Source organism: Artemia franciscana, chromosome 5, assembly GCF_032884065.1.
Source record: "Artemia franciscana chromosome 5, ASM3288406v1, whole genome shotgun sequence".
In the NCBI taxonomy this organism is placed as follows: domain Eukaryota; kingdom Metazoa; phylum Arthropoda; class Branchiopoda; order Anostraca; family Artemiidae; genus Artemia; species Artemia franciscana.
Window position 1 is genome coordinate 26,550,938 of NC_088867.1, and position 26,073 is coordinate 26,577,010.

Sequence of the window (26,073 nt, forward strand, 5' to 3'; positions counted from 1 at the left end):
AGTTCTTTTTCTTGTTTTTGTCTAATTCTCAGAGGACCTAAGCGCATGTGAGGGGATTCTCCTACCCGGGATATGTCTAAAATCCCCTGAGAATCTTTGCCAAAAATACTCTTTATTTACGCCCCCTCCTTCCCAAGATTTGTACATGGGACCCACCTATAGTTCTCAAGATAGGTAGGTAATGCTTAGGAAGGAAGAAACAGTATGTTTTATGTCTTCCTTTATCCTCAAAAGCAATAATCGATAATTTCAGGGTTTGAAATCAAAATTGTTTTCGCCCAAAATTATGGTACAAGAAGTTGGTCATAAATGACTGGTGAAATCCTAAAGCACTCTTTTCAGTTTTTCCACTCTACTGCAAAATTCAGCTCGTATAACATAGCGCCTTTTTTTTATTATCGCAGCCGAGCGGCGGCAACTATAGTTTTAAAGATCCATTTGAAGGTTTAGTTTGTGAATATAAGCTCACTGCCTATTCTTGGGTATAAATCACATGCTCATCTTTTGTAAGTGCAATTGTACGGTCAAGCAAAATAAAAAGTACTAAAAAATAGTTGGACCATGTTTTTTCGGGGGAGGTGGAAGGATATGGGATGTAGCAATAGCATTGGCTGAACATTGGAATGAAAGGGTTTTGCTTTAGAAATAAAACTTGAAAGGCAAACTGAATCGGAACTTCGTACGTTCTCCTGATAAGTAGATCTATATCCATTGAACATTGGATCTGTGTAAGGGAACAGAATTTATTTACTAAAAGGAATAGGAATGCCCATAATGCAAATATTTTGCTTCTAAAGCAAAGACCCTTGAATTATTGAAGCTGGTAAAATGGAGGCTAGTTATAAAAATCCTAGGCATGCAGGTAGGGGGAGGAACCTCTGTTGCAAGACGGAGATTGTTATTGGTTTCCACAAAATTGTTTTTATCCATAAAATATGCGGGGAGGGGGGGGATATTTGACCCCCTCCCTTTTTTTACTTTTCTCTCGCTGGATTTTTTTTGTTCCTGTCAAATTAAACTAGTGCAATGTCTAGAGCCTGGACCTTATCTTGGTCCTTCTCGCCAAACCGTGTTATTTTTACACTTTTCTGGACAATTTTCTGACATTTTCAGGTCATTTTCCCTGTTTTTTTTTCCCTGACAAAATTGCCTCTTCTCTTTAGGCACCCATGTTCAATTCATTCTTACATGCCTAATGCAGGTTATCTGAACGAGAGAGAAGCTAATCCTTGCTAGGGAGCAAAATTTATGTGTTATCCCTCTTGCCGATGATATTAATTGAACGATACACACATGTAATGTAGATGCTTGTATTGGCTCAAAAATATAACTATATGTAAACTCAACAATTTCTAAAAATAATATAAAAAACACACGATTTAAAGAAAATGTGCACCAAACATCAGGTGTCTCTACTCCTGGCCTGCCGGTTAAATTCATTCCTTTAAAAAAAATTAAACTGTAAGATAAAATCATTGAATTTAGAGGCACATTTTTGGCACTTAGACAAAGGAAAAATAAGTTACACTTTTCAACTAAGAGACCTTTCTACATTTAGTACAGCGAGCAATCAGTCACCCAATAGAATATAAAATATGAATAAGTGCAAACAGAATAGATTTCATAGAAAAATCTTTTTTTTTTGCCATCCGACTATTATTGTGAATGAGAAAAATTTGAATAAAGTGATACATACTCCCTAGTCGAACAGAAAAGTCTGTATGCAAAACTATCTCTCAAATGCTATGTCTATTGTGTAGTTAGGTTAATTAAGTACCATTACATGATAACACATAATTAAATATCATTAGGCCTACAATGATATATCATAAAATTTGTATTATTAATTCAGAACAGCTAAAAGAAATAGAAGATGTAGCTGCAACAATTTAAGTCAGAATTCTGGCGACGAATCCATTGTTTGAATTCCATCAACTTGTAAATTGTATATCAAGACTAACTTGTCATGAAGACTGGTCTATATTTGTCTTTTCAGTATCAAATATGATTAACTCCATAAAAAAAGAGGAAATTGGGAAAGAGAATTAAAGAGCTCATTCTGACTATAAAAGACCAAATCATCTTGCGGGGAAATTTACAAATGTTTTTACTTGGATCTGATTATGTGTCAGACATAGAGAGTGTGCTAAAACACTTTTCAGTGTCAGGTGTAATATATCCATACAGATGCACGGATCAGATGTTATATCCATTAACAGTTCAGATTTTTTTATTGTCCCGGTCTACATTCTTTTAAGATTTTTTTTTTTTTTCAGAGAATTTCTTAATGCATATATAAAGTCAAGTTAGTTAAGTGTGTCTTTATGTGAGGCGGAGAGGGACTTCAAGGACCAAGCCCCCCTCCCCCCGTCACCTAGAATCTTTAGACATTCATTACGTCTCAAATTATTTACCATTTAACTCTTCAATTTTCTTGGGTTTTTCGAAGTTATCCCTCCCCCCACCACATTAGCCAGTCTGTAAGTACTAGTATTCAACCGCTTTGACGCTAGAATCTACAAGGAAGAGGGATCTATTATGCTTATGAACGGCTATTGTCTTGCCACATCCGATGCTTGCCACTGTCAAATACTGCCTTTGTGGAATGCAATATTGCTATAATCCTGATTTGATAGATTGTATTTTAATTCGTCAAGTATTTGTCTCTTATAATTACGATTTACAAATGAAATCATCTCACATACCTAATTAATTAACTCATTGCATTTGCATAATGACTTTAAAGTGCTACCATTGTTGAAAAGGAATAATCTATTGCTTTTTAGATTCGTATAGTTAATTTAAAGTAATATAAATGTAACATCTCTTAGTGAAATTTGCACTGCAAAGAGTGCTATAATTTCCTAAGAATTTTTTCTGTGTTGCGACTCAAAAAGGAAATTGTCAACTTCTTAAAAATCTAACATGCGAAGATGCTGGAATATAAGGTCGATTAGGGCGCTGATGGGTTTATGAAAAGCTCTCTTGCAGAACTCGGCATTTTTTTCCCAGTCCAAAACCATAAGAAGCAAGATAATAGAAAAAGGTAGACAAATAATTATATAAAAAAGATGATTCGATGTATTTTTGATAAAGCGCCTTACAGACAATTTGAAAATAGCAGCCAATCAATCGTGGTTCACAGTAATGACTGATCCGCCAAAAATTTATAACCTTGAACAGAAAAACTATTCGTCTTATTTGTAAATAAACTTGTCCTGATGTTTTAAGAGGTAAACATGAGAAAATTCTTCAGTTGGCGTTTGGTTGTTGAGGATTTGACAAACCCCTTAAGGTCAAATCCACTAAGCCCCCCCCCCCCCTGGATACGGCTTTGGATACTTGTACAAGAAACAAAAACTTAAAACTGAAATACCTTTGCTATCTTGATGAATGGTTAGCAAATTCTAACCATACAATCGACACTCCATGCTTCTGCGTCATGATCCTATGTTGCTCTTTTCTCTGTTATGAAAGTTATGTTTGAACAAATACGCTATACTTGCCACCCAGGAGAGAAAAAAGTGTTGTTTATTTTGAGAACAAAAAAGGTATTCTTGATATGAATATTTCTCAAAGCTTTTACTTATCAAAATGTAATAGCAGATGATTCTACTCTCTTTTTGAATTTTAATTAGGATTTCTCTAGTAGATCATATAAGAGTCACAAAGCAATTCTTTTTATATTTCTTTTGGGTAGCCACAATGGTGCATCCAGGATTTTTTGGGGGAGGGGGGAGGGGAGTACAAATTAAAAAACACGCATCAAAAATTTTTTTATATACATTTTGTTACGTTTTTACGAGTCGGGCAAAAAATTTCGGGGGGGGGGATTACCGCGTAACTACACCCCTTCCCCCGTGGATACGGACTTCGATAGGCATCCAGTTGGGATCCATACGGATCAATTGGCAAGAATTTTGTCAATTGCCAAGGCTTGTGAATAAAATTCCAATTTAGCTACCGAACTTTACGAAAACCCTCTGGTCATAACTACACGAGTAGAAAACGATGTTGAGTCGGAAGATAAAAATCAATCGTAATTCTTTTACGCAATTAAATCAATTTACATTGAGAATACTATATCCAATTAAAGACTTTTCCTCATCGAAACCATGCTCCTAAAGTATCAAAAAGTATAATAATGGTACAAAGTTATAAGGGCTCACAACATATGCATTTTGATGCTTAAACAAGTATTTCTTTTAGAGTTAAGTGTCAGCCAAGGACAGTCAGGTTATTTCGTTGAATACAAGGGATTGTAGAAGGAGGATCTAACCATGTATGCAGGGTGGAAAAAGGTTTTGTGTTTAAATCCTATTGTAGGTTAATGTTTTTACGAATTTTCTGTAGTTTTCAAAAGTGGCATTATTTTTTTGGGGGGGGGACAGTTTCCCCCTCAATAATTCGGAGAAAAAAAAATGTAGTCCATGCCGCTTGACGCTCCTGATGTGGATCCCTCATGCCCCCCCCAATAAAAATGCTGGAGTTATGCCCCTGGTTTTTCACACAATTGGCCAGTATTTTCTTTTTTTTTGTTTGGATATATTTAGGCTCCCTTCTCAAAAATATCCCAGTACGTGATAGGAATAAACTTTATATTCAGACCAAAACTCTGATTTTTCCAGGGAAGAAATAGCGATGTTAGAAAGGATTTCTACGAATGAGTCAAGAAGATTAAAAAATATTCTAGAAATGATAGATATGTTTCAATTAGTTTAAAAATAGTCAGTTCGTCGCCAGTTTAATCAGAACTGCATTAATTAGGTTTTAATTTCTGTAAACATTTGCTTAGTTGATTTTTGAAGCTATGACACATACCATTCGTAATTGTTGCTAAAGCTGGTCAAAGCAGCAACATATTTCCGACCATAAAACTGGTAAAGCTGGTCAAAGCAGCAACATATTTCCGACCATAAAACATCTTGCATTACTTTCTTCATTTTTCACCAGTAATATTTCCGGGAAAGTGACGTGGAGGACATGAAACTAGTACGCTTTTCTTCCACAGGGCTTCTAGGAGGAGTTCTTTGGGCTCATCTCAGGTGGAGGGTGTTCTACCCCCTTCTTTGTTGAGATATGGAGGGCAAAAGAAGTCATTGTTAGACAGGAGGGAGGGGAGTAATAATTAAAAGGTGCTTTTATAGGTCCAAGCCTAACAGAATTTGTAAAGAGTTGGATCTATCTGACCTATTTAGAAGGGAAAGATATCCTCAATTCCTGCAAAATATAGAATCATTACCTATCCCTTCGTTGATAAAAATAATGGGTCTTTTTGGTCAAGTCTTGTATGGACTTGATCAAAAAGATCAAGTCCAGTAAAAGATCAAGTAAATTTTGTATGGAGTTTTTTCCGCGTTGAATTTTTTTTTTATTTTGCATTTAGGATTTTTTCTGGGGGGGGAAGGGTTATGTGATTACTGATGATACAATAAAAATGAATGTCAACAAGAATTATTCTGAAAAGTTGTGCAAAAAAGAAAAAGTTTCATCAGTCTATATCGATTATAAAAGAAGACCACAAAATTAAGGCACATACATGTTAAAATACCCTTAATATAGAAAATATCCATATACACAAGACATGAATCCAACCTCTTTTACAAACGTATGCATAATCTCCTCAGCTTTTTACAAAAGATAAGCTACTAAATATTTTAGCAACATAGAGTAATATCTAAAGAAATATCATATTCATTTTTAGCTGACGTTTGGTTGCTTTTGTTGGCACACAGGACTTTAGGCTCAAGCAACAGTACAATTCTTGCATCAATATCATAAATTGAAAATTTAAAATTTTATAATGTTATTGTTTCAATGCAACGAAGTCATTTGAGCTAAAATTTCATAGAACATATGCCACCAAAAAGCAGAAATTTTTATAGTATTGCCCCTAGAAATGATTTAATCCCCAAAAGAAATATTAAGAAAGCACAGAGAATCTCTGCTTTACAGTCTCAAAAGACCGTTTCAGTAAGCTTTGCAATACAGAATGGTCTTCATGGTGGTTTTGTACACAATTACCATGGGACTTTCCAAATAAGTATTTTAATTTTCATTCAACCAATTAGAAAAAAGAAAATGGAATCGTTGAGGAATATCTTTTCAGAAGTTAAGTCCTTTGGTAAGATACAGTAGATATGATAGATTAAATAGATATCAATCCTAGTTTAAGAAAAATGTCTAGTCTAAAATGTATTTGTACAAAAACTATATTTAAAAAATAAACAAAACAATTAGGTTTTAACAGTTCCTCAAATCATTATACAGTTCAGGAAGGATATATCTCGAAGAGAAGCTAGTATGCTAAGATCATGAGGCTGCATAGAAAGTAGACTTCATTACTAAAATTGTGTATTGTATACGTTTTAGAGACCTGACCCAAAAGACGACTTTCGTATGGAGGCGTAAAAGTTACTTTGGATGACATTTTTTCTGCCGAAACATTTCTTGTACGGTTGAGCGTACTGCTTTAATTAGTTAAGTTTTTGCTGACATTTTACGAAAATGATTATCTAATTTTAAGGGAGAAAATAAGGGCATAACCGTATCAACCTGATGTGTAAGAATTACTGATCATTTATGACCATACAGACTATTTAATTAAATCCAAAAATATGAATACTATTATTATTACTATTTTAATATATCCTAGTATTTTTGTTTATTTTTATCAGACGAAAGCTAGTCTAAACTACTCTAACATTATACGCAAGCAAGATTTGGAATGTAGGGAATACATAGTGAAAGGCTAGAGTTTTAACAACGAAAATAGCCAATTCATATCGGCGATTCATTAAAACACAATAGCATTAATGACATGCTTTACTTAATGGAAAAGGTGCTATTTCAAACAAAGGCATCTGGAGCGTCGCCAAAACTTAATCCAGAATGGAACTCGAACAATAGAAAAGGCTCTTTAAACGTGATTGTACAGACAGGGTAAAATTTTTACATAATTTACTGCATTACCCAACCCCCCCCCCCCACTCCAGCTACGCGACCGACTTGTACATTTCTCAAGGTACATTTACTTGAAATTTCTTTTCTGCAAACAGAAAATAAAGCTGACACCTATTCCGTCTTCTTTTTTTCTTCGTCTTCTTTGTCATCTATCATCCCTTTATGATCAGATTACAAATCAATTAGCGTTTGGGTACTGCAATGTCGTTTTAAACAATTGAAAATATTCAAAGGAGGTAATATAAAGTATGTTTTAATTCTGATTTTTGGCCTTAGTCAAACTAAATGATTTCAGAAAAAGTATATTGAAGATTATTATTTTGAAACTTTCGTCCATACAATACCCAAAGCTACTTCAGACTATGGTCCTTTGTACCTTACTTATCTTTTAAAAAACAGATTAAATTACAGCACTTAGTCTACTTAAGCTAAAGCGATTGAATTTCTTTTCAACTGTACAAACCTAACGGCAAATTATTTGCTACAAGGAAAAGAAAAGGAAAAAATAAAGTGGCCCTCCAAAACTAATATCAAGGAAGAAGTTAAAACTCCTTCATAACAATACTGGTGATGTGCTATCTAGCACCATAAATATCATTAAATACATAACAAAAACCTGAGACAAAATTTTCCAAAATCTTCACATTGATTGAATGATTTCATATTTCTTCCTTAAATCAATGGCTTCCTTTTTGGGATCATATTTTTTCTTGCTTAAAAGGCGAGCTCTCATTTCTGCAGCGCTCATAGGTAGATCCAAACCAGAGCTTGATGGAGATGACCTAGGCATTGTTGATCTTGAAGACAATTCATAAGTTGAAGTAGACGAAGTTGGTCGCAGAGGAGCAGATTTTGCAGAGCCATAAGATTCCTAAATGAAATAATTGTGTTTAAATTCTAACAAGTTATATAATAAACCAATATTTATAAGTATCATGAGCAAATAAATTAAACAGGGCCAATTTTCGACAAAAATACGTCTATGAAGCCTCAATTTTACCCGGGATAGTCGCATAATTTGGGGCCCAGGGCTTCGCTTATATTACTACCAGAGGCTTTGGGTTCTTCAGTTCAACAGACTGGTAATCCTTACGTGACTCTGACTTAAACAAAATGCAAACCTGTCCACCCTAAAAATAGATAAATAATAATAATAATGGGCACAAAGATTTTACGTTGCACACTCTACCTACACACACTGAAAATCCTCATGTGGATTATTTATACAAAGTATTGTATGGCCAATTCTCGACTTAAAAATGTCTAGGCGCTGAAACCCATTCATTGTTAAAGACCCCTTTTTTTATATTCCTGTTTCAATTAGGTTGAAAATGAACTTAAATCTTTGTGCAATTAATATCCTATGACGAACAGAAAAAGTAATGATCTTCTCTTCTTCTGAAAAGTAGACATTTTTCTAATACAAAATTTACACACGATAACTGCAATATATTTTTTAAGTATTTATATCCTTGACTCTGACATTGTCATATTAATAAAAAAAAGTACCAAAAGCACTCTTATTCATGGCCACGAAATTACTATTAAACTTTTCAATTGTCCAAGTCACGCATTTCCTCTCAGACTCCACTTACAAAGTTGGAATGATCAGTATTTCTACTTGACTTGCAAAGACAAATGTAGTAAAATGGTTGTACACCAAGAGTATTGATTCTTATGATCCATTCAAAATTAAACCAAAGAATACAGGTATTTCAACTAGTAACAATACAGAAGAAATCAACAGCAGCTGAAAAGTACATGAAGTTCAGCTGCAATAATTTCAAAGGTGTTAAGAAGAAAATATTGAAACAGAGCAAAAACTGCTAAATTTTCGGTTTTTTGGTTATCAGTAATTGTGAGTTTTTTTTTTTTTTTTATGGAAGAAGATTTCAACTTTTTTCTCTTTAGGTAACAAAATTTAGAAAAATCAAAACCTTGGAATATCTTGCATCAATAAAGGAACAGAAACATCTTATGCGAGATGACACAATCCTCAAAAATAAGAAAAAAAGTGGAAATTATATAAAAGTTATAAATAGCTGCAATTCAGTTAACCAAGTTTTTGGGACTTGCTGCCTATACCCGAATTTAAAAATAAATGAAACGAGATTCGGTCGGTTTTGCAAACTTCTTTTAGACTGATAAGAAGTAAGAAATTCTGTAAAAAGTCCTTTCTTACAGGACTGAAAATGTAGTTATGTTATCCTAAATATCTGAAAACTGGAACTTAGATTTTTGGTGATGCTTAATCAAAAAGTTATAGATAAGAAAAAAAGAGTTTAGCATGAGTTCGAGCTGATATAAATCAGCAATCGTTTCGTAAACTAAGGAAGAGCATTGACTTGAACTATATAAAACAATGCAGCAGCTAACAGCCCCTAAAACTTCAGAGAGATGTGTTGCTTTACAAGTGACATAGCCGAGGTTGTCCAAATGGAGAGTGACCTTCAAGGAACTGACAATGTTGATCGGTGCAAAAGGTTCAAAAAGAGAAGGAAGAAAGACATATCTCATTCAGTTAAAAAAAAAAACCTAGCCTAACCGAACACTACCTTTCGGTAAATAGCATTATTTTTAAAGTTCATAAACTATTTTATTACCGAAGTCTCTGTAGTATTCAACATCACGAAGTTCTAGGCATGTAATTTTTTTTCTTTGGGAGGGGGAAATATAAAGGATATAGGATAAAGATCCTTCGCAAAGTCAACTGACGACATATCTGGCGTCGACTTGACGTTTCAGTTGCCAAATCTTTTAACAAGGACAGGTAACAAGCCTATTGTACAACGCTGCGGTAGAATAAAAAAAAAGAACAAAACAATTTGTGTTTGCTATTTTAAATTAATTGCTCAGAAATTTGGGAAAAGTTTGTATTTTAGGGAGGACAGGGCTAGTCCGAAGGCCCCTTGGGAACGTCCCTGGGAAGTTCTCTAGATATAAATTACAAAATTTGGTTGGTTAGAAATAAAAGGTGCTGAAAATTCTGATTAAAAAGAAAAAAAAAACAAGAAATGACTTACCACCGATATTTGACTCTGCGGCCGAGGCTTGCTCTGCTCATTGATTTGATTCAAAGATTTTGATTCTTTCAAGGCCAAACCGTTCATCTCAAGCTTCATCTCCGTATTTCGAAGAACTTTCACCGTACTCAGTTTGCTGCTCAACTGAATTCCCTTTGCTCTGTAATATCCATCCGCATCAGCATCCACAACAAGAAGTTTGGTTTCATTTGGGGAATCTTTAATCCTCATCACAATCTAATACGAAATAGAAATTATCAAGCAATTATACTTTAAACACATTTCTACTGCATTAGAATATATGCATGGAGGGTTCAGCGTGGAGGGTTCAAGATTACAGATGGCCATCAAAGTTTTAGATGAGATATATTTTCAACCTCCCTTCAAAGTGTTCTTATTTCTCCAAAAATTTGTTATCTCGCTTTAAGATGTTCTAATGTCTCAATTTAAGTAGAGCTCAAATTAGAATTTCATCTTCTTCCTAATAAGTTGTAGCTAAATTGTGTTCCAGTAGAACAAAGTCAAATTTGGCTTATCCAATTGTTCCAAGTCTAGACACGGGTCGCTTAGGAAATACATGTTACCCAAGTAAGGTGACTGAAAGTGAAGACTTTGATTTTGGTTATAATTGTGGTATACATTTAACAAATGTAAGGTAAATTTCTAACGAAAGAGATTAATAAATCTTAGAATCATTCAACAGCTACAGACATACTTAAGGCAATGAAAGAACTGGAATTTGGTTCATGCATACACAGGAAAATATTGTGTTTTAGCGTTCTGAGAAATCGTTCTATAGAAACATGACACTTAGAATAGAACGTGCGCATTACCAAAGCACACAGAAAGATGATTGAAGAGAGACAAAAGGAAAGACACAGAATTGCATAAAGGAAAGTATGAAATTACCTCTTTATGTGTCAATTCCTCAGCATTTGCACCGTTAACTTCAACAAGTCTATCGCCTTCTCTAAGACCGGCGCGGAAAGCAGGTGAATTAGACTCAATGGGACCAATGAATTTGCCTGCTTTAGACTTGTCCGAAAGAAGATGAAAACCAAATCCTTCGTTTGCCGGTTTTGTGATTATACAAAGACGAATAATAGGAGCACTAGCTGGAATCACTTCTTCTTTCTAGAAAACAAACATGGGTAATGATTACAATGATACTTCAATAGTATCCTAAATAACACTTTTATTGTCTTTCAAAACCATATACCTTTTTAAAATGTCAACTTGGACAATTAGTAAACCGATGGAAGGTTATGTCGCAAATAGTAAGAGCACAGTAAAAACACAAAACTTATAAATGAGAGAGGCATGTACGAAGTAACTGAAAAATACAAATTATACGAAAAATAAAGACAATTTATTAAATTGTGTACATTAAGTCTGTCAAGACTACCTTGGATCTTGTCTATTTATTCCTGCAACTATATGCACCCGTCACTAATGACTCAAACTTTCTAATTATAACGTGCGCAGCTAGAATTCTGTTACTAACATCTGCCCAACCTAAAGAGCACCTAGAAGCTTTTTTATTCACCACTGGTCCTATTCCCAACCTATATACATTATCTTTCCTACCTGAATAAATGGATTCTTTACCCACTAATTTCATGCTTTCGAAACCTGAGAGACAAGTTATCGGGACTGCTAAAAAATCTAGTTCGAAACGTCTAAACTAGCAGTCAAAATATCAACTCGACATTTGTCTTTTAACTTGGGTGAAACGGTCCATGTTGTAATTTTAATATTGTTTAAATCGTTGAAATTGTCTGGGTCCCAAACAAAAGCAGAAAAGGTCCCACGAGTGCAGGCGAGGGACATATAACTCGTTCTCGAATTTACACAAAGCGCTTAAGCCGGCTTAAAACCAGACAGCAGGAAGACCCAAGGCCCTCCATAGAATGGAGGATGTGTGCAAGCCTGATCCAGTCTTCCTTGACTCCGGTATGAAGCCACTTCGGCAAGGTTTCCCTTTCAGAAATAGTCACGGAGAAAGGGGCTCGTGTCGAAGTGGGGATTCACAACCCCCTCAAAATACCGGAACAAGTCCAGTCTCTTGTACAGAACTTATGACTGGTCATATTGCGGGGGGTGGGCATTGAAAAGAAAATAATCCAGCTTTGTAATGCAAATATAGCAAAAAAAAAATAATAATAATTAGAAAACCAAATGCTGTCAGAAAGCAATCTACAAAGACGAGCGGCGTAAAAATTGACGAGCGCTATTTAGGAAAGACAATTAAGTTAATCGTAACAGATAATAACACTTTAAAAGAATAGGCAAAAAGTCAATGTAGGTTCTTCTATGGTAAATTATGTGATTTTTAATTGTTAGGTTATTTTTTCACGTCTCAGGAAATAATAGAGAATGAAATTTGATATTTTAATCAGGAATAAAAGAGAAAAATTAACTGAGTTGAGCTTTTCCCCCATCATAAGTGCAGAGATGAAGCTAGAAATAAGAGAAAATTTAAGCGCACATAAATAGACAACGATAAACTGTCTATGTGTTCTAATTTTATAAATTGTTGTCATAATGAATTACGAACATGTTTCCATTAATTAATATGAATTCAGAAACACTATTAAAGGACTATAAATTATTCCTACAAAAAGACGGGTAATTTCTTATATGCCAGAAAAAAAAAATCAAGAAAACATATTTAGACCGTACCCAACAGAAAAAGAATTTGCCGGAAAGTACCCAGTTTAAAGAGAAAAGGATATCATATTCCACTATTCATGAACTCTTTACCTTATCAGAGTTTCTGTGACTAAGTTGGACAAGAATGGTAACAAAAAAATTGAAAAGAAAAAAAAGAGATATTGTTTTCCTAACTGACTAATTCTAATTAAAAAAAAAATCATCAGACTAATGAACATAAGTCAGGGCATTCAATTTACTAATCCAAGCAAATGTGCAAAAAGTTCGGTATTTCGATGGAGCATATTTTCAACGAAATCCACCGTTAACGTAGAAAAAAATCGTATAGAAACAATCCTGGACTATCACAGAAAATGGTCGAAAGCTTCTTCAGTAATAGTAATCAAGCATCACCACAATGATTTTATTAGACAAATTGGACCAGGTATAGAGCAGAAATTTATTTCAGGGAGGGGAGTCAATAAAAAAAAGAATCGAAGTATAAGAATTATATGAGAATTATAGGAGCTTCTATAATATAATCAAAGTAGCGAGGTCAAAGGGAGTCATTTTTTGAAGAAAAATTTTAAATCTACGTCAGAAATGACCCTGAAAGGTAGGATAATGAGTGAGTTCAGTTGTTTTTCTGATTGGCTGGATTTTTCTCAAGTACATTTTTCCTTATAGAAATTTCTCAATTATTTCCTCAATGGTCAAGCTAATTTGTAAGGAATAGCATAAAATATAATTTGTAAAGCACAAAACATAAGGAGTGTCACACCCGCGCAGACTAGCCTATAGCTCATTTTTAACGACAGTTCAAGTTTTTGATTAAATAAAAAAAACAAGTTTTTTCAACTGAATGTAAGGATTAAAACTTAAAACGAAAGCAAATTGTTCTGTATTCGAAAGGGACTGCCCCCATCCTCAATTCCTCCTTCTTTATGCAAAAGTTTGACTTTGTCATAATCCTGCTTTTTGAAGTAAGAAAACACGTTAGCGTAAAGAGCGAAGAATTGAGGAGGGGACAGTCCCTTTCACATAAGGAATAATTTCTGTTCGTTTTAAGTTTTAATGTACCTTCTGACTTTCAGTTGAGAAAACTTTTTTATATATTTAATTTCTGATCATTTTTCAAATAATGACGGGAAATCCATGATACACCCCATGGTAGCGACACTGCCATGACATTTTTATTTAATTTCGCTTGGGGGGGATGCAGTCCCCCTTATATGCGGAATTATTTCTGTTCGTTTTCAGTTTTAATATTGCTCATTACTTCCAGTTGTTTTTTTTATTCAATTTGTGACGGTTTTTCAAATAATGACAGGGAATCCCCTCTCCTGGTGCAAAATTTCTGTTGGAAAGTTCTCCCACAAACTCTTCTCCCGACAGAAAACTCATCCCGTGGAAAATCCCCCCCTGAAAAATCTCACCCTATAAATCCTAAACGAAATTCCACCTCAAAATCCCTCAAATTTTGGCGGTTAATCGTATTTCCTTGGCATAGTAGGAAAAAAGCATTAATTTAAGAATTACCATAATCGGCCTTAATAAAGACAGGTTCTCCACATAATCATATAGAAGGCATAAAACTACGATTGAAAAAAAAAAAAAAACAAACAAAAAACGCCTGATATCAATACGTTCGATACTGATACGCCCGTCACCGCTTACGGCCCTTTTTCTAGGGACTACGGAGTGTCATATCATCATCAAAGGCATAGTTATTGAACCTTTGGACTATGCTGAAGAAGATGACTATCTTAAAATTTTGATAGGACGCATTTGAAGGATAGCTCTAGTGGGGGGGGGGGCTAGCTGCCCTTTAGTCTGTTCGATCATTTAAAACTTCTAATTCCCGTTCGAATGAATCTTCTACCGATCTTTAGAGCTACTGGTTTGATATGATCCTCCTGAGAAAAAAAAAATTAAACAAATAAACGCGCATCCGCGATCTTCCTTCTGGCAAAAAATGCAAAATTCAACATTTTTATAGATGGAAGCTTGAAACACAGTAGGTTCCCTGACACGCTTGACCTGATGGCACGACTTTAAGTGGTGCCCCCCTTTTTTGAAAATCAGGCAAATTTTCACAGGCTCGCATCTATTGCTGGATAAAACTAAACTTGATAATTGTATATATTTGGAATCAGCATAATAAGCCGATTCTTTTGTTGTATGTATTGATATCAAAATTCCGCTTTTTAGAGTTTAGGTTACTATTGGGCCGCGTCACTCCTTACTTACAGTTCGTTACCACAGACTGTTTGATCAGGCTTGAAACCTGATATATTTCTATAAATATAAAGATCATAAAAAATGACTTTTGCTCCTTCTTAAGCAAATCTTTTTTGATAATGAAGAAACTCAGATAACAAGATTTTCCAGTCATTTTTATACTTCCGTGTTGCAACTTTGTCACTACTGTCAAAAATGGTATTAAGTTTACTATCAAAAAGTAAACACATTGAGAAAACCAAGGAAACCATGCGTAGCATGAATAGTCACAACAAGCAAAATAACTGGATATTATACTATAAAATCTGCAAAAAAACAGCTTTTTTTTAAAGGAAGAACAACGCACTTGCTAAACATGGATATAGAATAGTTGAGTTCATCGGAACTTCAAGAAACTATCTTAGGGAGGGAGTAACCTTGTGTTTCCTTTTTGGGCTTGTATTTGATGTCATCAGAGTGAACCGCTCCCTTGGTAAATTTCTATATAAAGCACCGAATACTGTCAAACACAAAATTACACTCTCACGCACCTCTCGTAAAATTCCAGAAAATGTCATTTATTTTTTTCTATAGGAAAGGTCCAAAAGGTGCAAGGGCGTTTGCGAAAAGTTTAACACGCAATAGCAATTCCAAATTGAGTAACATGACCAACCAGGCTAACCTGGCTGTGTTGTCACTTTGAATAATTCGCGAGCAATCGTTCATTCAATGCAAATATCAACAAACCCATGCTGTCTCAATTGTTTGTTAGTAGTTTGTGAGGGTAATAACAGAATTATCAGCAGTGGCAACAACAAAACATGATCTTCACTGCTAGAAACAGAAAAATTACCCTGTGGAGATTAAAGATAAAAGGCACATTATTTTTGTCTACGAGTTTTAATCAATGTCTATTATCAGTTTTTATCATTAGATACCCCTTTCCACGGACGTGTTTAGGGGGCCGTGTCTCCTCCCCAAAATTATATTTTTCCTGAATTTCTGGGCACTTCTCATTCAGATTACTTTGAATAAGTAATATCAAAATTACTATTTCAAAGTAAAATCAAATTACTTTGCTGTATCCCCTCCCCCAAAAAAACTCCGGCGCATATATCTGCCCCTTCAACCTACCTTGGCAACTAATATAAGCTATACGATCAAAACTCTAACTCTCACCAGCTTTCCACAATAGGAGAGTTGGTTAAACTTGCTGATTGATTAGTTCTCGATTCAAGGGGAAAACAAAGGATTTTCCCCTTCAATCCGGAATCAATTTTAGGCTTTGATAATAGCCGTTAGTTACAATAGCTTTAACATGGAATTGCAATCAGATAGCCGGGTTACAAAAGTTTATCTTATAATCGTTCTTGTAGCTTACACAACTTTCAAATTTCTTGTTATGTTATCTTTCTCCATTATGCACTGCAATATAAGAATGAATCAACACACAGGGTTGTCACCACGGTTAGTTCCCAAAGTGCTACAATTGCCCCAATTTGGGTGCTAAACAGCAATTTTCGGTGCTATAGTCAAAAAATTGACCGTAATAGTGCTAATTAGAAAGCTTTTGTGCTATTTTAACAACCCTAATTACGTGCTTCAGTGCTACGCATAGTAAAATAGTGCTAAAATAGCACTTTCTTGCTACAGGGGATAACCCTGTCAATACATTAGATCTGAGGATGGGCTCAGACAAAGGATGGAGTTGCAAAACTACTCATCTAAGCCAATAGACCTATATAAAAAGTCCCAATTGAAATCGACACTGCCTTCCAAGGGAAGCAAATAATGATGAAACTAATTTTACATTTGATATAAAAAAAGGGAAAGTTGTTTTAAAGAAAAAGTGAAAAAAATCTTTGACAAAAAACTGGGTGACAACCTTAAACGTTTGCAATTCGACTCATTGCGTAAATAAATATTTATCCATTTCAAACAGTTCGTGGTAACGAACTGTAGTAAGGAGCGACCCGGCTCAATAGTAACCAAAACTCTAAAAAATTGAATTTTGATATCAATGGCTTCAAAAGAATCGCATTTTGATGCTGATTTTAAATATATAAGTTTCATCAAGTTTAGAATTACCCATCAAAAGTTACGAGCCTGAAAAAATTTGCCTTATTTAAGAAAATAGGGGAAAACACCCCCTAGAAGTCATAGAATCTTAACAAAAATGACACCATCAGATTCAGCGTATCAGAGAACCCTACTGTAGAAGTTTCAAGCTCCTATCTACAAAAATGTGGAATTTTGTATTTTTTGCCAGAAGACAAATCACGGGTGCGTGTTTATTTGTTTTGTTTTGTTTTTTTTTCCAGGGGTCATCGTATCGACCAAGTGGTCCTAGAATGTCGCAAGGGGGCTCATTCTAACGGAAATGAAAAGTTCTAGTGCCCTTTTTAAGTGACCAAAAAATTGGAGGGAATCTAGGCCCCCTCCCACGCTCATTTTTTCCCAAAGTCGACGGATCAAAATTTTGAGATAGTCATTATGTTCAGCATAGTCGAAAACCATAATAACTATGTCTTTGGGGATGACTTACTCCCCCAAAATCCCTGGGGGAGGGGCTGCAAGTTACAAACTTTGACCAGTGTTTACATATAGTAATGGTTATTGGGAAGTGTACATACGTTTTCAGGGGGATTTTATTTTGTTTGGGGGTGGGGCTGAGGGGAGGGGGCCATGTTGGAGGATCTTTCCTTGGAGGAATCTGCCATGGGGGAATAAAAATTCAATGAAAAGGGCGCAGGATTTTCTACGTTACTATAAGAAAACAATGAAAAATAAACATGAAAACGTTTTTTCAAATGAAAGGAAGGAGTAGCATTGAAACTTAAAACGAACAGAGATTATTACGCATATGAGGGGTTCTAAAAATACTTTAGCATAAAGAGCGAGGTATTTAGGAGGAAATATATACCTTGCTCTTTATGCTAAAGTATTTTTAGTAATTTCAACTGTTTATTCTGCAGCCTTTCTGATTCAGGGGTCATTCTTAAAGAATTGGGACAAAACTTACGATTTAGTGTAAAGAGCGAGGTATTAACGAGGGTACAAACCCCCTCGTATATATAATGAAAATATAAGATTATGAAAGTTTGTTACGTAAGTTAATTCTTTAGTTACGTATATATTTACTAATAAAAACGTTCGTTAAAAATTAAAAGTTCTAGTTGCCTTTTTAAGTAACCGAAAAATTGGAGGGGAACTAGGCCTCCTTCTCCACCCCTTATTTCTCAAAATCGTCTGATCAAAACTAAGAGAAAGCCATTTAGCCAAACAAAGAATTAATATGCAAATTTTATTTTAATAATTTATGTGCGGAGAGCCAAAAACAAACATGCATTAATTCAAAAACGTTCAGAAATTGAATAAAAAAAAAACTAATTTTTTTAAGCTGAAAGTGAGGAGCGACATTAAAACTTAAAATGAACAGAAATTACTCGGTATATGAAATGGGTTTTCACGTCCGCAATCCCCCGCTCTTTACGCTAAAGTTTGACTCTTTGCCACAATTCTACTTTTTGAAACAATTAAAAGCTTTAGCGTAAAGAGCGAGGGATTGCGGAGGGGACAACCCATTTCATATACCGAGTAATTTCTGTTCGTTTTAAGTTTTAACGTCGCTCCTTACTTTCAGCTAAAAAAAATTAGTTTTTTTTATTTAATCTCATCTTAACTCGAGCTTTTGTCTGTGATTCTTCTTTTTGCAAACAGGAAACTCTCACATCCTTCAAATCGAAATTGTGTAATTAATTTGCGTTTCTTGTTCAATGGATTTTAAATTCAATTACCGTTAGTGTATGCAGAAGCATAAAAAACATGATGAAAAACTCGAATACTAAAATGTGAATTTAAAGTGATATAAACATTTTATTGTTATATTCTTAGCGGAGGAAATTCCTTAGTAACAGTTTGCTTAGTTCTTAATAATAAAAAAGTTTTTTTTTTTTTAGCTCTTAGTAACACGAGGTGGAAGGACGTAAATAAAAATACTCAGGGTGAATAAAAAGCGAAATAAGCATTTCATTGCTACCTTTTTAGCACGAAAAACTTTCCTTGGTAACGCTTTTCTTAAAAAAGTTCTTAGTTACGCGTGGTGGAATTGCGCCACACGTGACATAACAAGTGCCGCCTAAATAATTGAACCAATTACCGTCAATTAAATGGGGGGGGGATATTTTTTCACCCCCCCTCTCCCTCAAGGAATTTAAACAATACCTTTTTTGGTATTTTCAATGAAAAATGCTTTGTTTGCATTATCATTAAAAAACTGAAAAAGCAGCAAAAATTACCGCCAGTATTAAAAGAATTCTTACCCCCCCCCAAAAAAAAAAAAATTACACCCTTGTGTATGCCAGATAGTGAGGAATGGGTTACCGCTGTACGAAGACAAATTATGTTCATTTTTGTCTTGGCTATTTTCATTTCTTTTGATTGTATATATTTTATTTTCACCTCTTTATTTATTTTTATTTATTTATTATTACGAATAGCGGTAAGCATCAATGCTTGTCGCAAAAATACAAAAGCACAAAATCATGATACTAATCTAAAGTAAATTGGCAACGACAAACTAAACAGCAAAACCTTCTAAATAACACAAAACTGCACAACAAAAGCGTGTAAGTAAAAAGGCGTATTTACTAATGCACTCTTAAAAATTCGGACACTCTCTGCCTCGACAACCTCAAAAGGCAAACCATTCCATGGTCCGGCAACTCTACTAACGAAAGATAATTTACCAATTTTTTTCAATGGTTTTGGGGGATATAATTTATAATCATGCTGACGAGTAATGATAATGGCTAAATTTAAAAAAATAAATTTGAATCAACATCATCCACTCCTTTAATTATACGAAACACATTTACAAGGTCATTGCAACGTGTCCGAAACTTCAACGACGGGAGTTGAAGCCTAGAAAGTCTCTGCCGATAGGAAAGGCGCAGAAGGTATGGGACCAATCTAGTAGCCCTTCTCTGAACCTTTTCTATCCTATGCTGATCCGTTAGACTTAATGGAAACCAAACAGAAGTATTATACTCAAGAAGAGGGCGGACCATTGATTTGTATAGTAGTAAGAAATTACGAAGGTTAAACCTACTAAAGCTTCTCCTTTTGGACGATAAACGATAATTTGCATTCTTTACAATTTCCGAAACATGCTTATCAAATTTCAATTGGGTATCAAAGTAAACACCAATGTCACGCACTATTTCGTTAGAAGGGATTCGTATGCCAGACAGCTGGTAAGTATGCACGGGTGGGAGTTTACGAGCATAGTGTAGAACAACACACTTAGAAGGGTTTATGAACATGCAATTAGATTCGCACCAATAAGTTAGAGAGTCAAGATCCTCCTGTAAAAGTTACACATCGTTTTGGTCTTTTACTGGTAGATAAAGTTTTACATCATCCACGAACATCTTGACAGTAGAATGCTGAACAGAGGAAGGCAGATTATTAATAAATAAACAAAATAAAATTGGACCCAGGGAGCTACCCTGGGGGACTCCGTTTAACACATCAATTGAGGATGACATAACTTCACCAACAAAAACCTTACGAGTTCGTCCATTTAGATAATCAGCAATAAATGCAATTGTTTTTTTTTACCCAATTTATAAGCTGCACATTTTTTTAAGAAGGATGGGTATTGAGACTTTGTCGAATGCCTTCGAGAAGTCGATGTAAATGAAGTCAAAGGGTATAGTCAAAGGGTATACACATCAATTGAGGATGACATAACTTCACCAACAAAAACCTTACGAGTTCGTCCATTTAGATAATCAGCAATAAATGCAATTGTTTTTTTTTACCCAATTTATAAGCTGCACATTTTTTTAAGAAGGATGGGTATTGAGACTTTGTCGAATGCCTTCGAGAAGTCGATGTAAATGAAGTCAAAGGGTATAGCTAAATCGACAAAACGTTGAAAATCCAAAATAACCTCAAGAAGCTGAGTATTACAAGACCTATTTTTCCGAAAACCATGCTGAGCAGGATTCCAAAGATGATTTCCGTCAAAATACTTTTGAACGCGTGAAACAATCAACTTTTCCATTACTCGGCAAAAAATAGGCTTAATTGAAATCGGCCGATAGTTTTCAACTCTATCCTGACAGTAGCCTATTTGAAAACCATTATGCATAAAGCACAAACTGAAAATCGAAAACGGAAGATAATGTCTTAAATTAATACAAATTTCATGGTTTCTAGAGGTAAAATAACTTTCTTTATACAGTTACTATACTGCAATAAAAATACATCTAACAAAGTATTGGTGCACCAAACAGTCCGAGGACACAACAGTACGCTCCTCCTCCTCCACAATCTGTTCAAACCATCACTCTTTACCGCTTCCCATGGAGCTCTAGTTTCTTTTAAAGCCTTTCTTTTGAATTCTTCCCATCGAATTCCCAGACTAGTCAGGGAGCCACCCAAGAGAAATGTTCATATTTAAGTTTTGGGTGGTCAGCAAGCAGCAGAAGAGTTGAGAATGCTATCTGCCGTAATCGATCATGCTGAATACGAAAATCCACGTTATATGGTTGACAAATAGGTGCTGCGTCTTTATTTCCTCAAATTCCCTAAAAATCAATCTCAAATGACCAAAATTCCCCTAAAATCAATAGAAAATACAAAACTGATTCAAAATTGCTCAATTATGGATCAATTTAAAGGAAATTGAACAAAGTTCAACGTCCCTTTTCTAAAATTATTTTATCCTTTTTTGTTCAATTTTAATATTTAAAAACACACAAAAAACATAACAAAACTTAAGGCGTTTTGGGAATAATCTTGATTTACCTTGAAAATATGCCTACATAATGTATCTTTTTTTTTTATTAGTGGACTCGGCTCAAAATTTGTCGTTCTACAAAATGTATGATCTAGAAATTCTCTAACCCCTTTAGTTTTTGAACTATAAGCAAAGAAACAGAGGGACCCAATTTTTAGCTCGGATAACCAGAGGCATGTATCCAGCACGAATACGCATGTCCTGGTAGATCTCCGGACTTAGTGAATAGAAAAACTCAAGCAAAGCAGAATCTATAAAATCCACCAACTTCACTAACTTCCCAGGTAAATAAAGCTATCCACTTGATCAATTTTTTGTTGGCTAATATCACCTCTTCGTCATAATTTATTCCTGGTTTAAGCGACTTAGTCTGCTAAATATAGATTTTCAAACATGTTATCATACCCTGAATTCTCAAAACCTCCAAAGCCTCATTCAGTTTGCTAACACTTTTATCTAGCACATTTAATCGTCTGCGTAATCTAAGCCTAGGATAGTTTTACCTTCTCATTTGATACCATATCCCCTCGCCCTTCCCATAGCCTTTCCAGTATACATTAAGACAAACTACATCAAAATAATTTACATAAACAGGGATATAACATAAGCCCGCTTAACTCCAGATTTCACACCAAACCAACCACTAACTTCAATTCCTACTATAACCGTAGCAATATTATTCTAGTTCGTAGCAATTATCTTCATAATATACATATCTGGTAGACCATACAATGATAGTAGTTTCACTAAATCTATTCTATCAACTGAAACAAATGCCCGTTTACAATGTACAGAACAGGGGACTAATGGGGTCTCAGGATTCAGACACAGTTATAACTATTAGTAGCCTAAACTTAATGTTAAAAATGTTAGCAAACTTAATGTCTTTTTGGAGGTTTTGAGAATTCAGGATGTGATATAAACGTTTGAAGATTTATTTTTAGCAGACTAAGTCGCTTAGACCAGGAATAAATTATGCCGAAGGGGTGAGATTAGGCAACAAGGAAATTGATCAAGTGGATAGCTGTACTTACCAGGGTAGAATCATTAGTAAAGTTATTGGATGCAGTTATATAAGACGTGGATGCAGTTAATAATATAAGACTGCTACTAACTTCAATTCCTACCTTAACCGTAGCCGTAGCATTATTATCCTAGTTTAAAGCAATCATCTCTTTAATATCCTTACCTAGTAAACCAAGCAAGGATAGGAGGTTCATTAAATCTATTCTAGATACTTAAGAAGCGACCTGCCTCAATAGTAACCGAAACTCTAAAAACAAAATTTTCATGTTGATAGATACATCAAAAGAATTGAAATTTTACGCTAATTTTAAATATATAAGTTTCATCAAGTTTAGTCTTACCCATCAAAAGTTATGAGCCTAAGAAAACTTGCCTTATTTTCGAAAAAGAGAAAACCCCCCTAAAAGTGATAGAATCTTGTTGAAAATCACACCATCAGATTCAACGTTTCAGAGAACCCTGTTGTAGAAGTTTCAAGCTCCTGTCTGCGAAAATGTGAAATTTTGTATTTTTTTTGCCAGAAAAAAAGGTCATGGATGCGTGTTTATTTTATTTTTTTTTTAGGGGTGATCGTATCGACTCAGTGGTTTTAGAATGTTACGAGAGGGCTCATTTAAACAGAAATTAAAATTTCTTGTGCCCCTTTGAAGTGACCCAAAAATTGGAGGGCAACTAAGCCCCCTCCGGCGCTCATTCTTTCCCAAAGTCCCCGGATCAAAATTTTGAGATAGCCATTTTATTCAGCATAGTCGAAAAATCTAATATATGTCTTTGAAGACAACTTAATCCCCAACAATCCCCGGGAGAAGGGCTGCACGTTATGAACTTTGCCCATTGTTTACACATAGTATTACATAATTTTTCATGGGGGAAGAGAATTTTCCATGAAGGGGACACGGGACTTCCCAGCAAAATCTAAAAAATGACCAGAAATTAAATTAGAAAAACACAAGTTTTTTCGACTGAAAGTAAGAAGCAACATTAAAACTTAAAACGAGCAGCAATTATTATGTATATGATGGGGTTCGACCCCTCGTCAATACCTCACTCTTTACGCTAAAGTTTTTTCAATACTTAAAAAAAAATATCTATTTATTCCAATTAAACGGCGTTTGTGATTCAAAATTGGAACTTTAGCGTAAAGAGGGAGGTATTGACGAGGGGCCGAACTCCCTCATATACGTAATAATTTCTGTTCGTTTTAAGTTTTAATGTTGTTCCTTACTTTCGGTCGAAAAAACTTGTTTTTTTTTATTTAATCTAACAATACAAGTCCATAAGCTGCACCAAGACGTAATAAAAAAGATTCTCCTTACGAATAAAATCCCACAAAAATTCAATCATAATAATTCAATACATTGACATATTCATTTCGGTACTTGCGTATTATACCGACCACACTGTTGTTCTTGATCTGTTTAAACCCGGTTTCTATGTGCACTTGGAAATAATCAGCTTAGCCTGAGTGAGATAAAGTACTATGCAGGTATGTTCCAATTAAATATTTAATATATAAAGTTGGTTAGGTATTTAATATAATGTGTTCTGGACCACCTGCTTTCCATAATTCTCGGTTGTAGTTTCCAAAATTTTGTTACTAAAGCACTATACTTTTATGAGATTTTAGTATATTTCATTACGATTAACCTAACTTCCCTTCTCGAGTGTGGTGAGTATAATACACAAGTGCCTTCATTTCTTTTCAAATGTCAACCTTGTATCATGGACAACACAAACAAGTTTATTTTCTTGGAATTTACAAATTTATATCAGCCCCCCCCTAAAACACCCAGCAATATCTTAAGTACAGGCCTCACTAGTTCATTGTATTCCGTAGCTATTCATTAACCTGACAAAGCGGTTTTATAAACAATAGAAGCCACATGAAACTATGCATCGACTCAAATTGTCTTTCATACAGTCATGTATAATTATTTTTCAAATAAATACATAATGAATTGGCAGATTTGTCTCTTGTGCGCAAATTACACAACACGCGGAAGCCAAGAAACATTCTGATCAAAAAACCTTTGCAATTATTTCTACATAGTTTTAAATGTAAGAATAAAACTATGTTGGTTTTATGGCCCAAAGAACATGAGACCTTGGGTTAGCTACGGATCATACTAAAACAAGAGTATGTCGCTTATTTAAGTGCTGAAAAATTAAAAAAGAATTGCCAAACTAATACTTTCAATATATTACTTCGACATACCAAATGTAACTATATATTTATAGTGGTGTGTCGGGATGGGGGGTTGTGTGTCGGGGATTCAAATTCACCTCATTTCCAAGAGAAAAGAGAACCTCTTCAAAGAGGGGCAAATCACATGGGTGAGGGGAGGGCTAAATTCTAGTACTCTTCGACCGACAAATCCGTTGAGAAAAAACAAGTTTAAATAGTACATAACTCAGAAGGTGGCGGTCTTTAGCCCTACCTATTTAATATTGTACAAAGCGAATGTACCAAAATTAATCCTCATTCTCGAAGTATTTATTTATCAATACAAAATAAGGCTAAGCACAATAATTGTCGTAATGCTGCATAAACTGTAAATATTGTATGCTGTAATGCTGTAACTGTACGCTGATTTTAAATATATAAGTTTCATCAAGTTTAGTCCTACTCATCAAAAGTTGCGAGCCTGAGAAAACTTGCCTTATTTTGGGAAAAGGGGTAAACACCCCCTAAAAGTGATATAATCTTGATGAGAATCACACCATCAGATTCAGCGTATCACAGAACCCTACTGTAGAGGCTTCAAGCTTCTTTCTGCAAAAATGTGGAATTTTGATTTTCTTTTTCCCCAGAAGAAATATCACGGATACGTGTTTATTTGTTTTTTTGTTGTTTTTTTCCCAGGGGTGATCGTATCGACCCAGTGGTTCTAGAATGATGCGAGAGGGCTCATTCGAACGGAAATTAAAGCTCTAGTGCCCTTTTTAAGTGACCAAAAAATTGGAAGGCAACTAGGCCCCCTCCAACGCTCATTTTTTCCCAAATTCACCGAATCAAAAGTTTGAGATATCCATTTTGTTCAGCATAGTCGAAAAATCTAGTAACTATGTCTTTGAGGACGACTTAATCCCCATATTCCCCAGGGGTAAGGGCTGCAAGTTATGAACTTTGTTTATTATTTACATGTAGTATTGGTTATTGGGAAGCATACAGACGTTTTCAGGAGAAAATTTTTCTAATGGGGGGGATTTGGTTGGAGAGGCTTACGTGGGAGGATCCTTCCATGGAGGAATATTTCATGGTAAAAGAGAATTCCCCATGATGGGGCGCCGGATTTCACAGCATTATTTAAAAAACAATCAGAAATTAAATTAAAAAAACAAGTTTTTTCAACTGAAAGTAAGGAGCAACATTAAAACTTA

At 34.8% G+C, this 26,073-nt stretch overlaps 1 protein-coding gene across 3 annotated transcripts in view; it reads right to left on the minus strand.

Annotated features, from left to right (window-relative positions):
• Positions 1-1,296: 1,296 nt before the first annotated feature.
• The window catches only part of LOC136027186 (Na(+)/H(+) exchange regulatory cofactor NHE-RF1-like), a 95,390-nt gene continuing 70,613 nt past the window's right edge, over positions 1,297-26,073 (minus strand). For all 3 annotated transcript variants that reach the window (XM_065704195.1, XM_065704196.1, XM_065704197.1), the window contains 3 exons: positions 10,896-11,120; positions 9,987-10,223; positions 1,297-7,834 (listed from right to left, as the gene is read on the minus strand). In XM_065704195.1, coding sequence (XP_065560267.1) covers positions 7,604-7,834; positions 9,987-10,223; positions 10,896-11,120 — 693 coding nt within the window. In that variant the 3' untranslated portion in view covers positions 1,297-7,603. The remainder of the gene's footprint in view (positions 7,835-9,986; positions 10,224-10,895; positions 11,121-26,073) is intronic.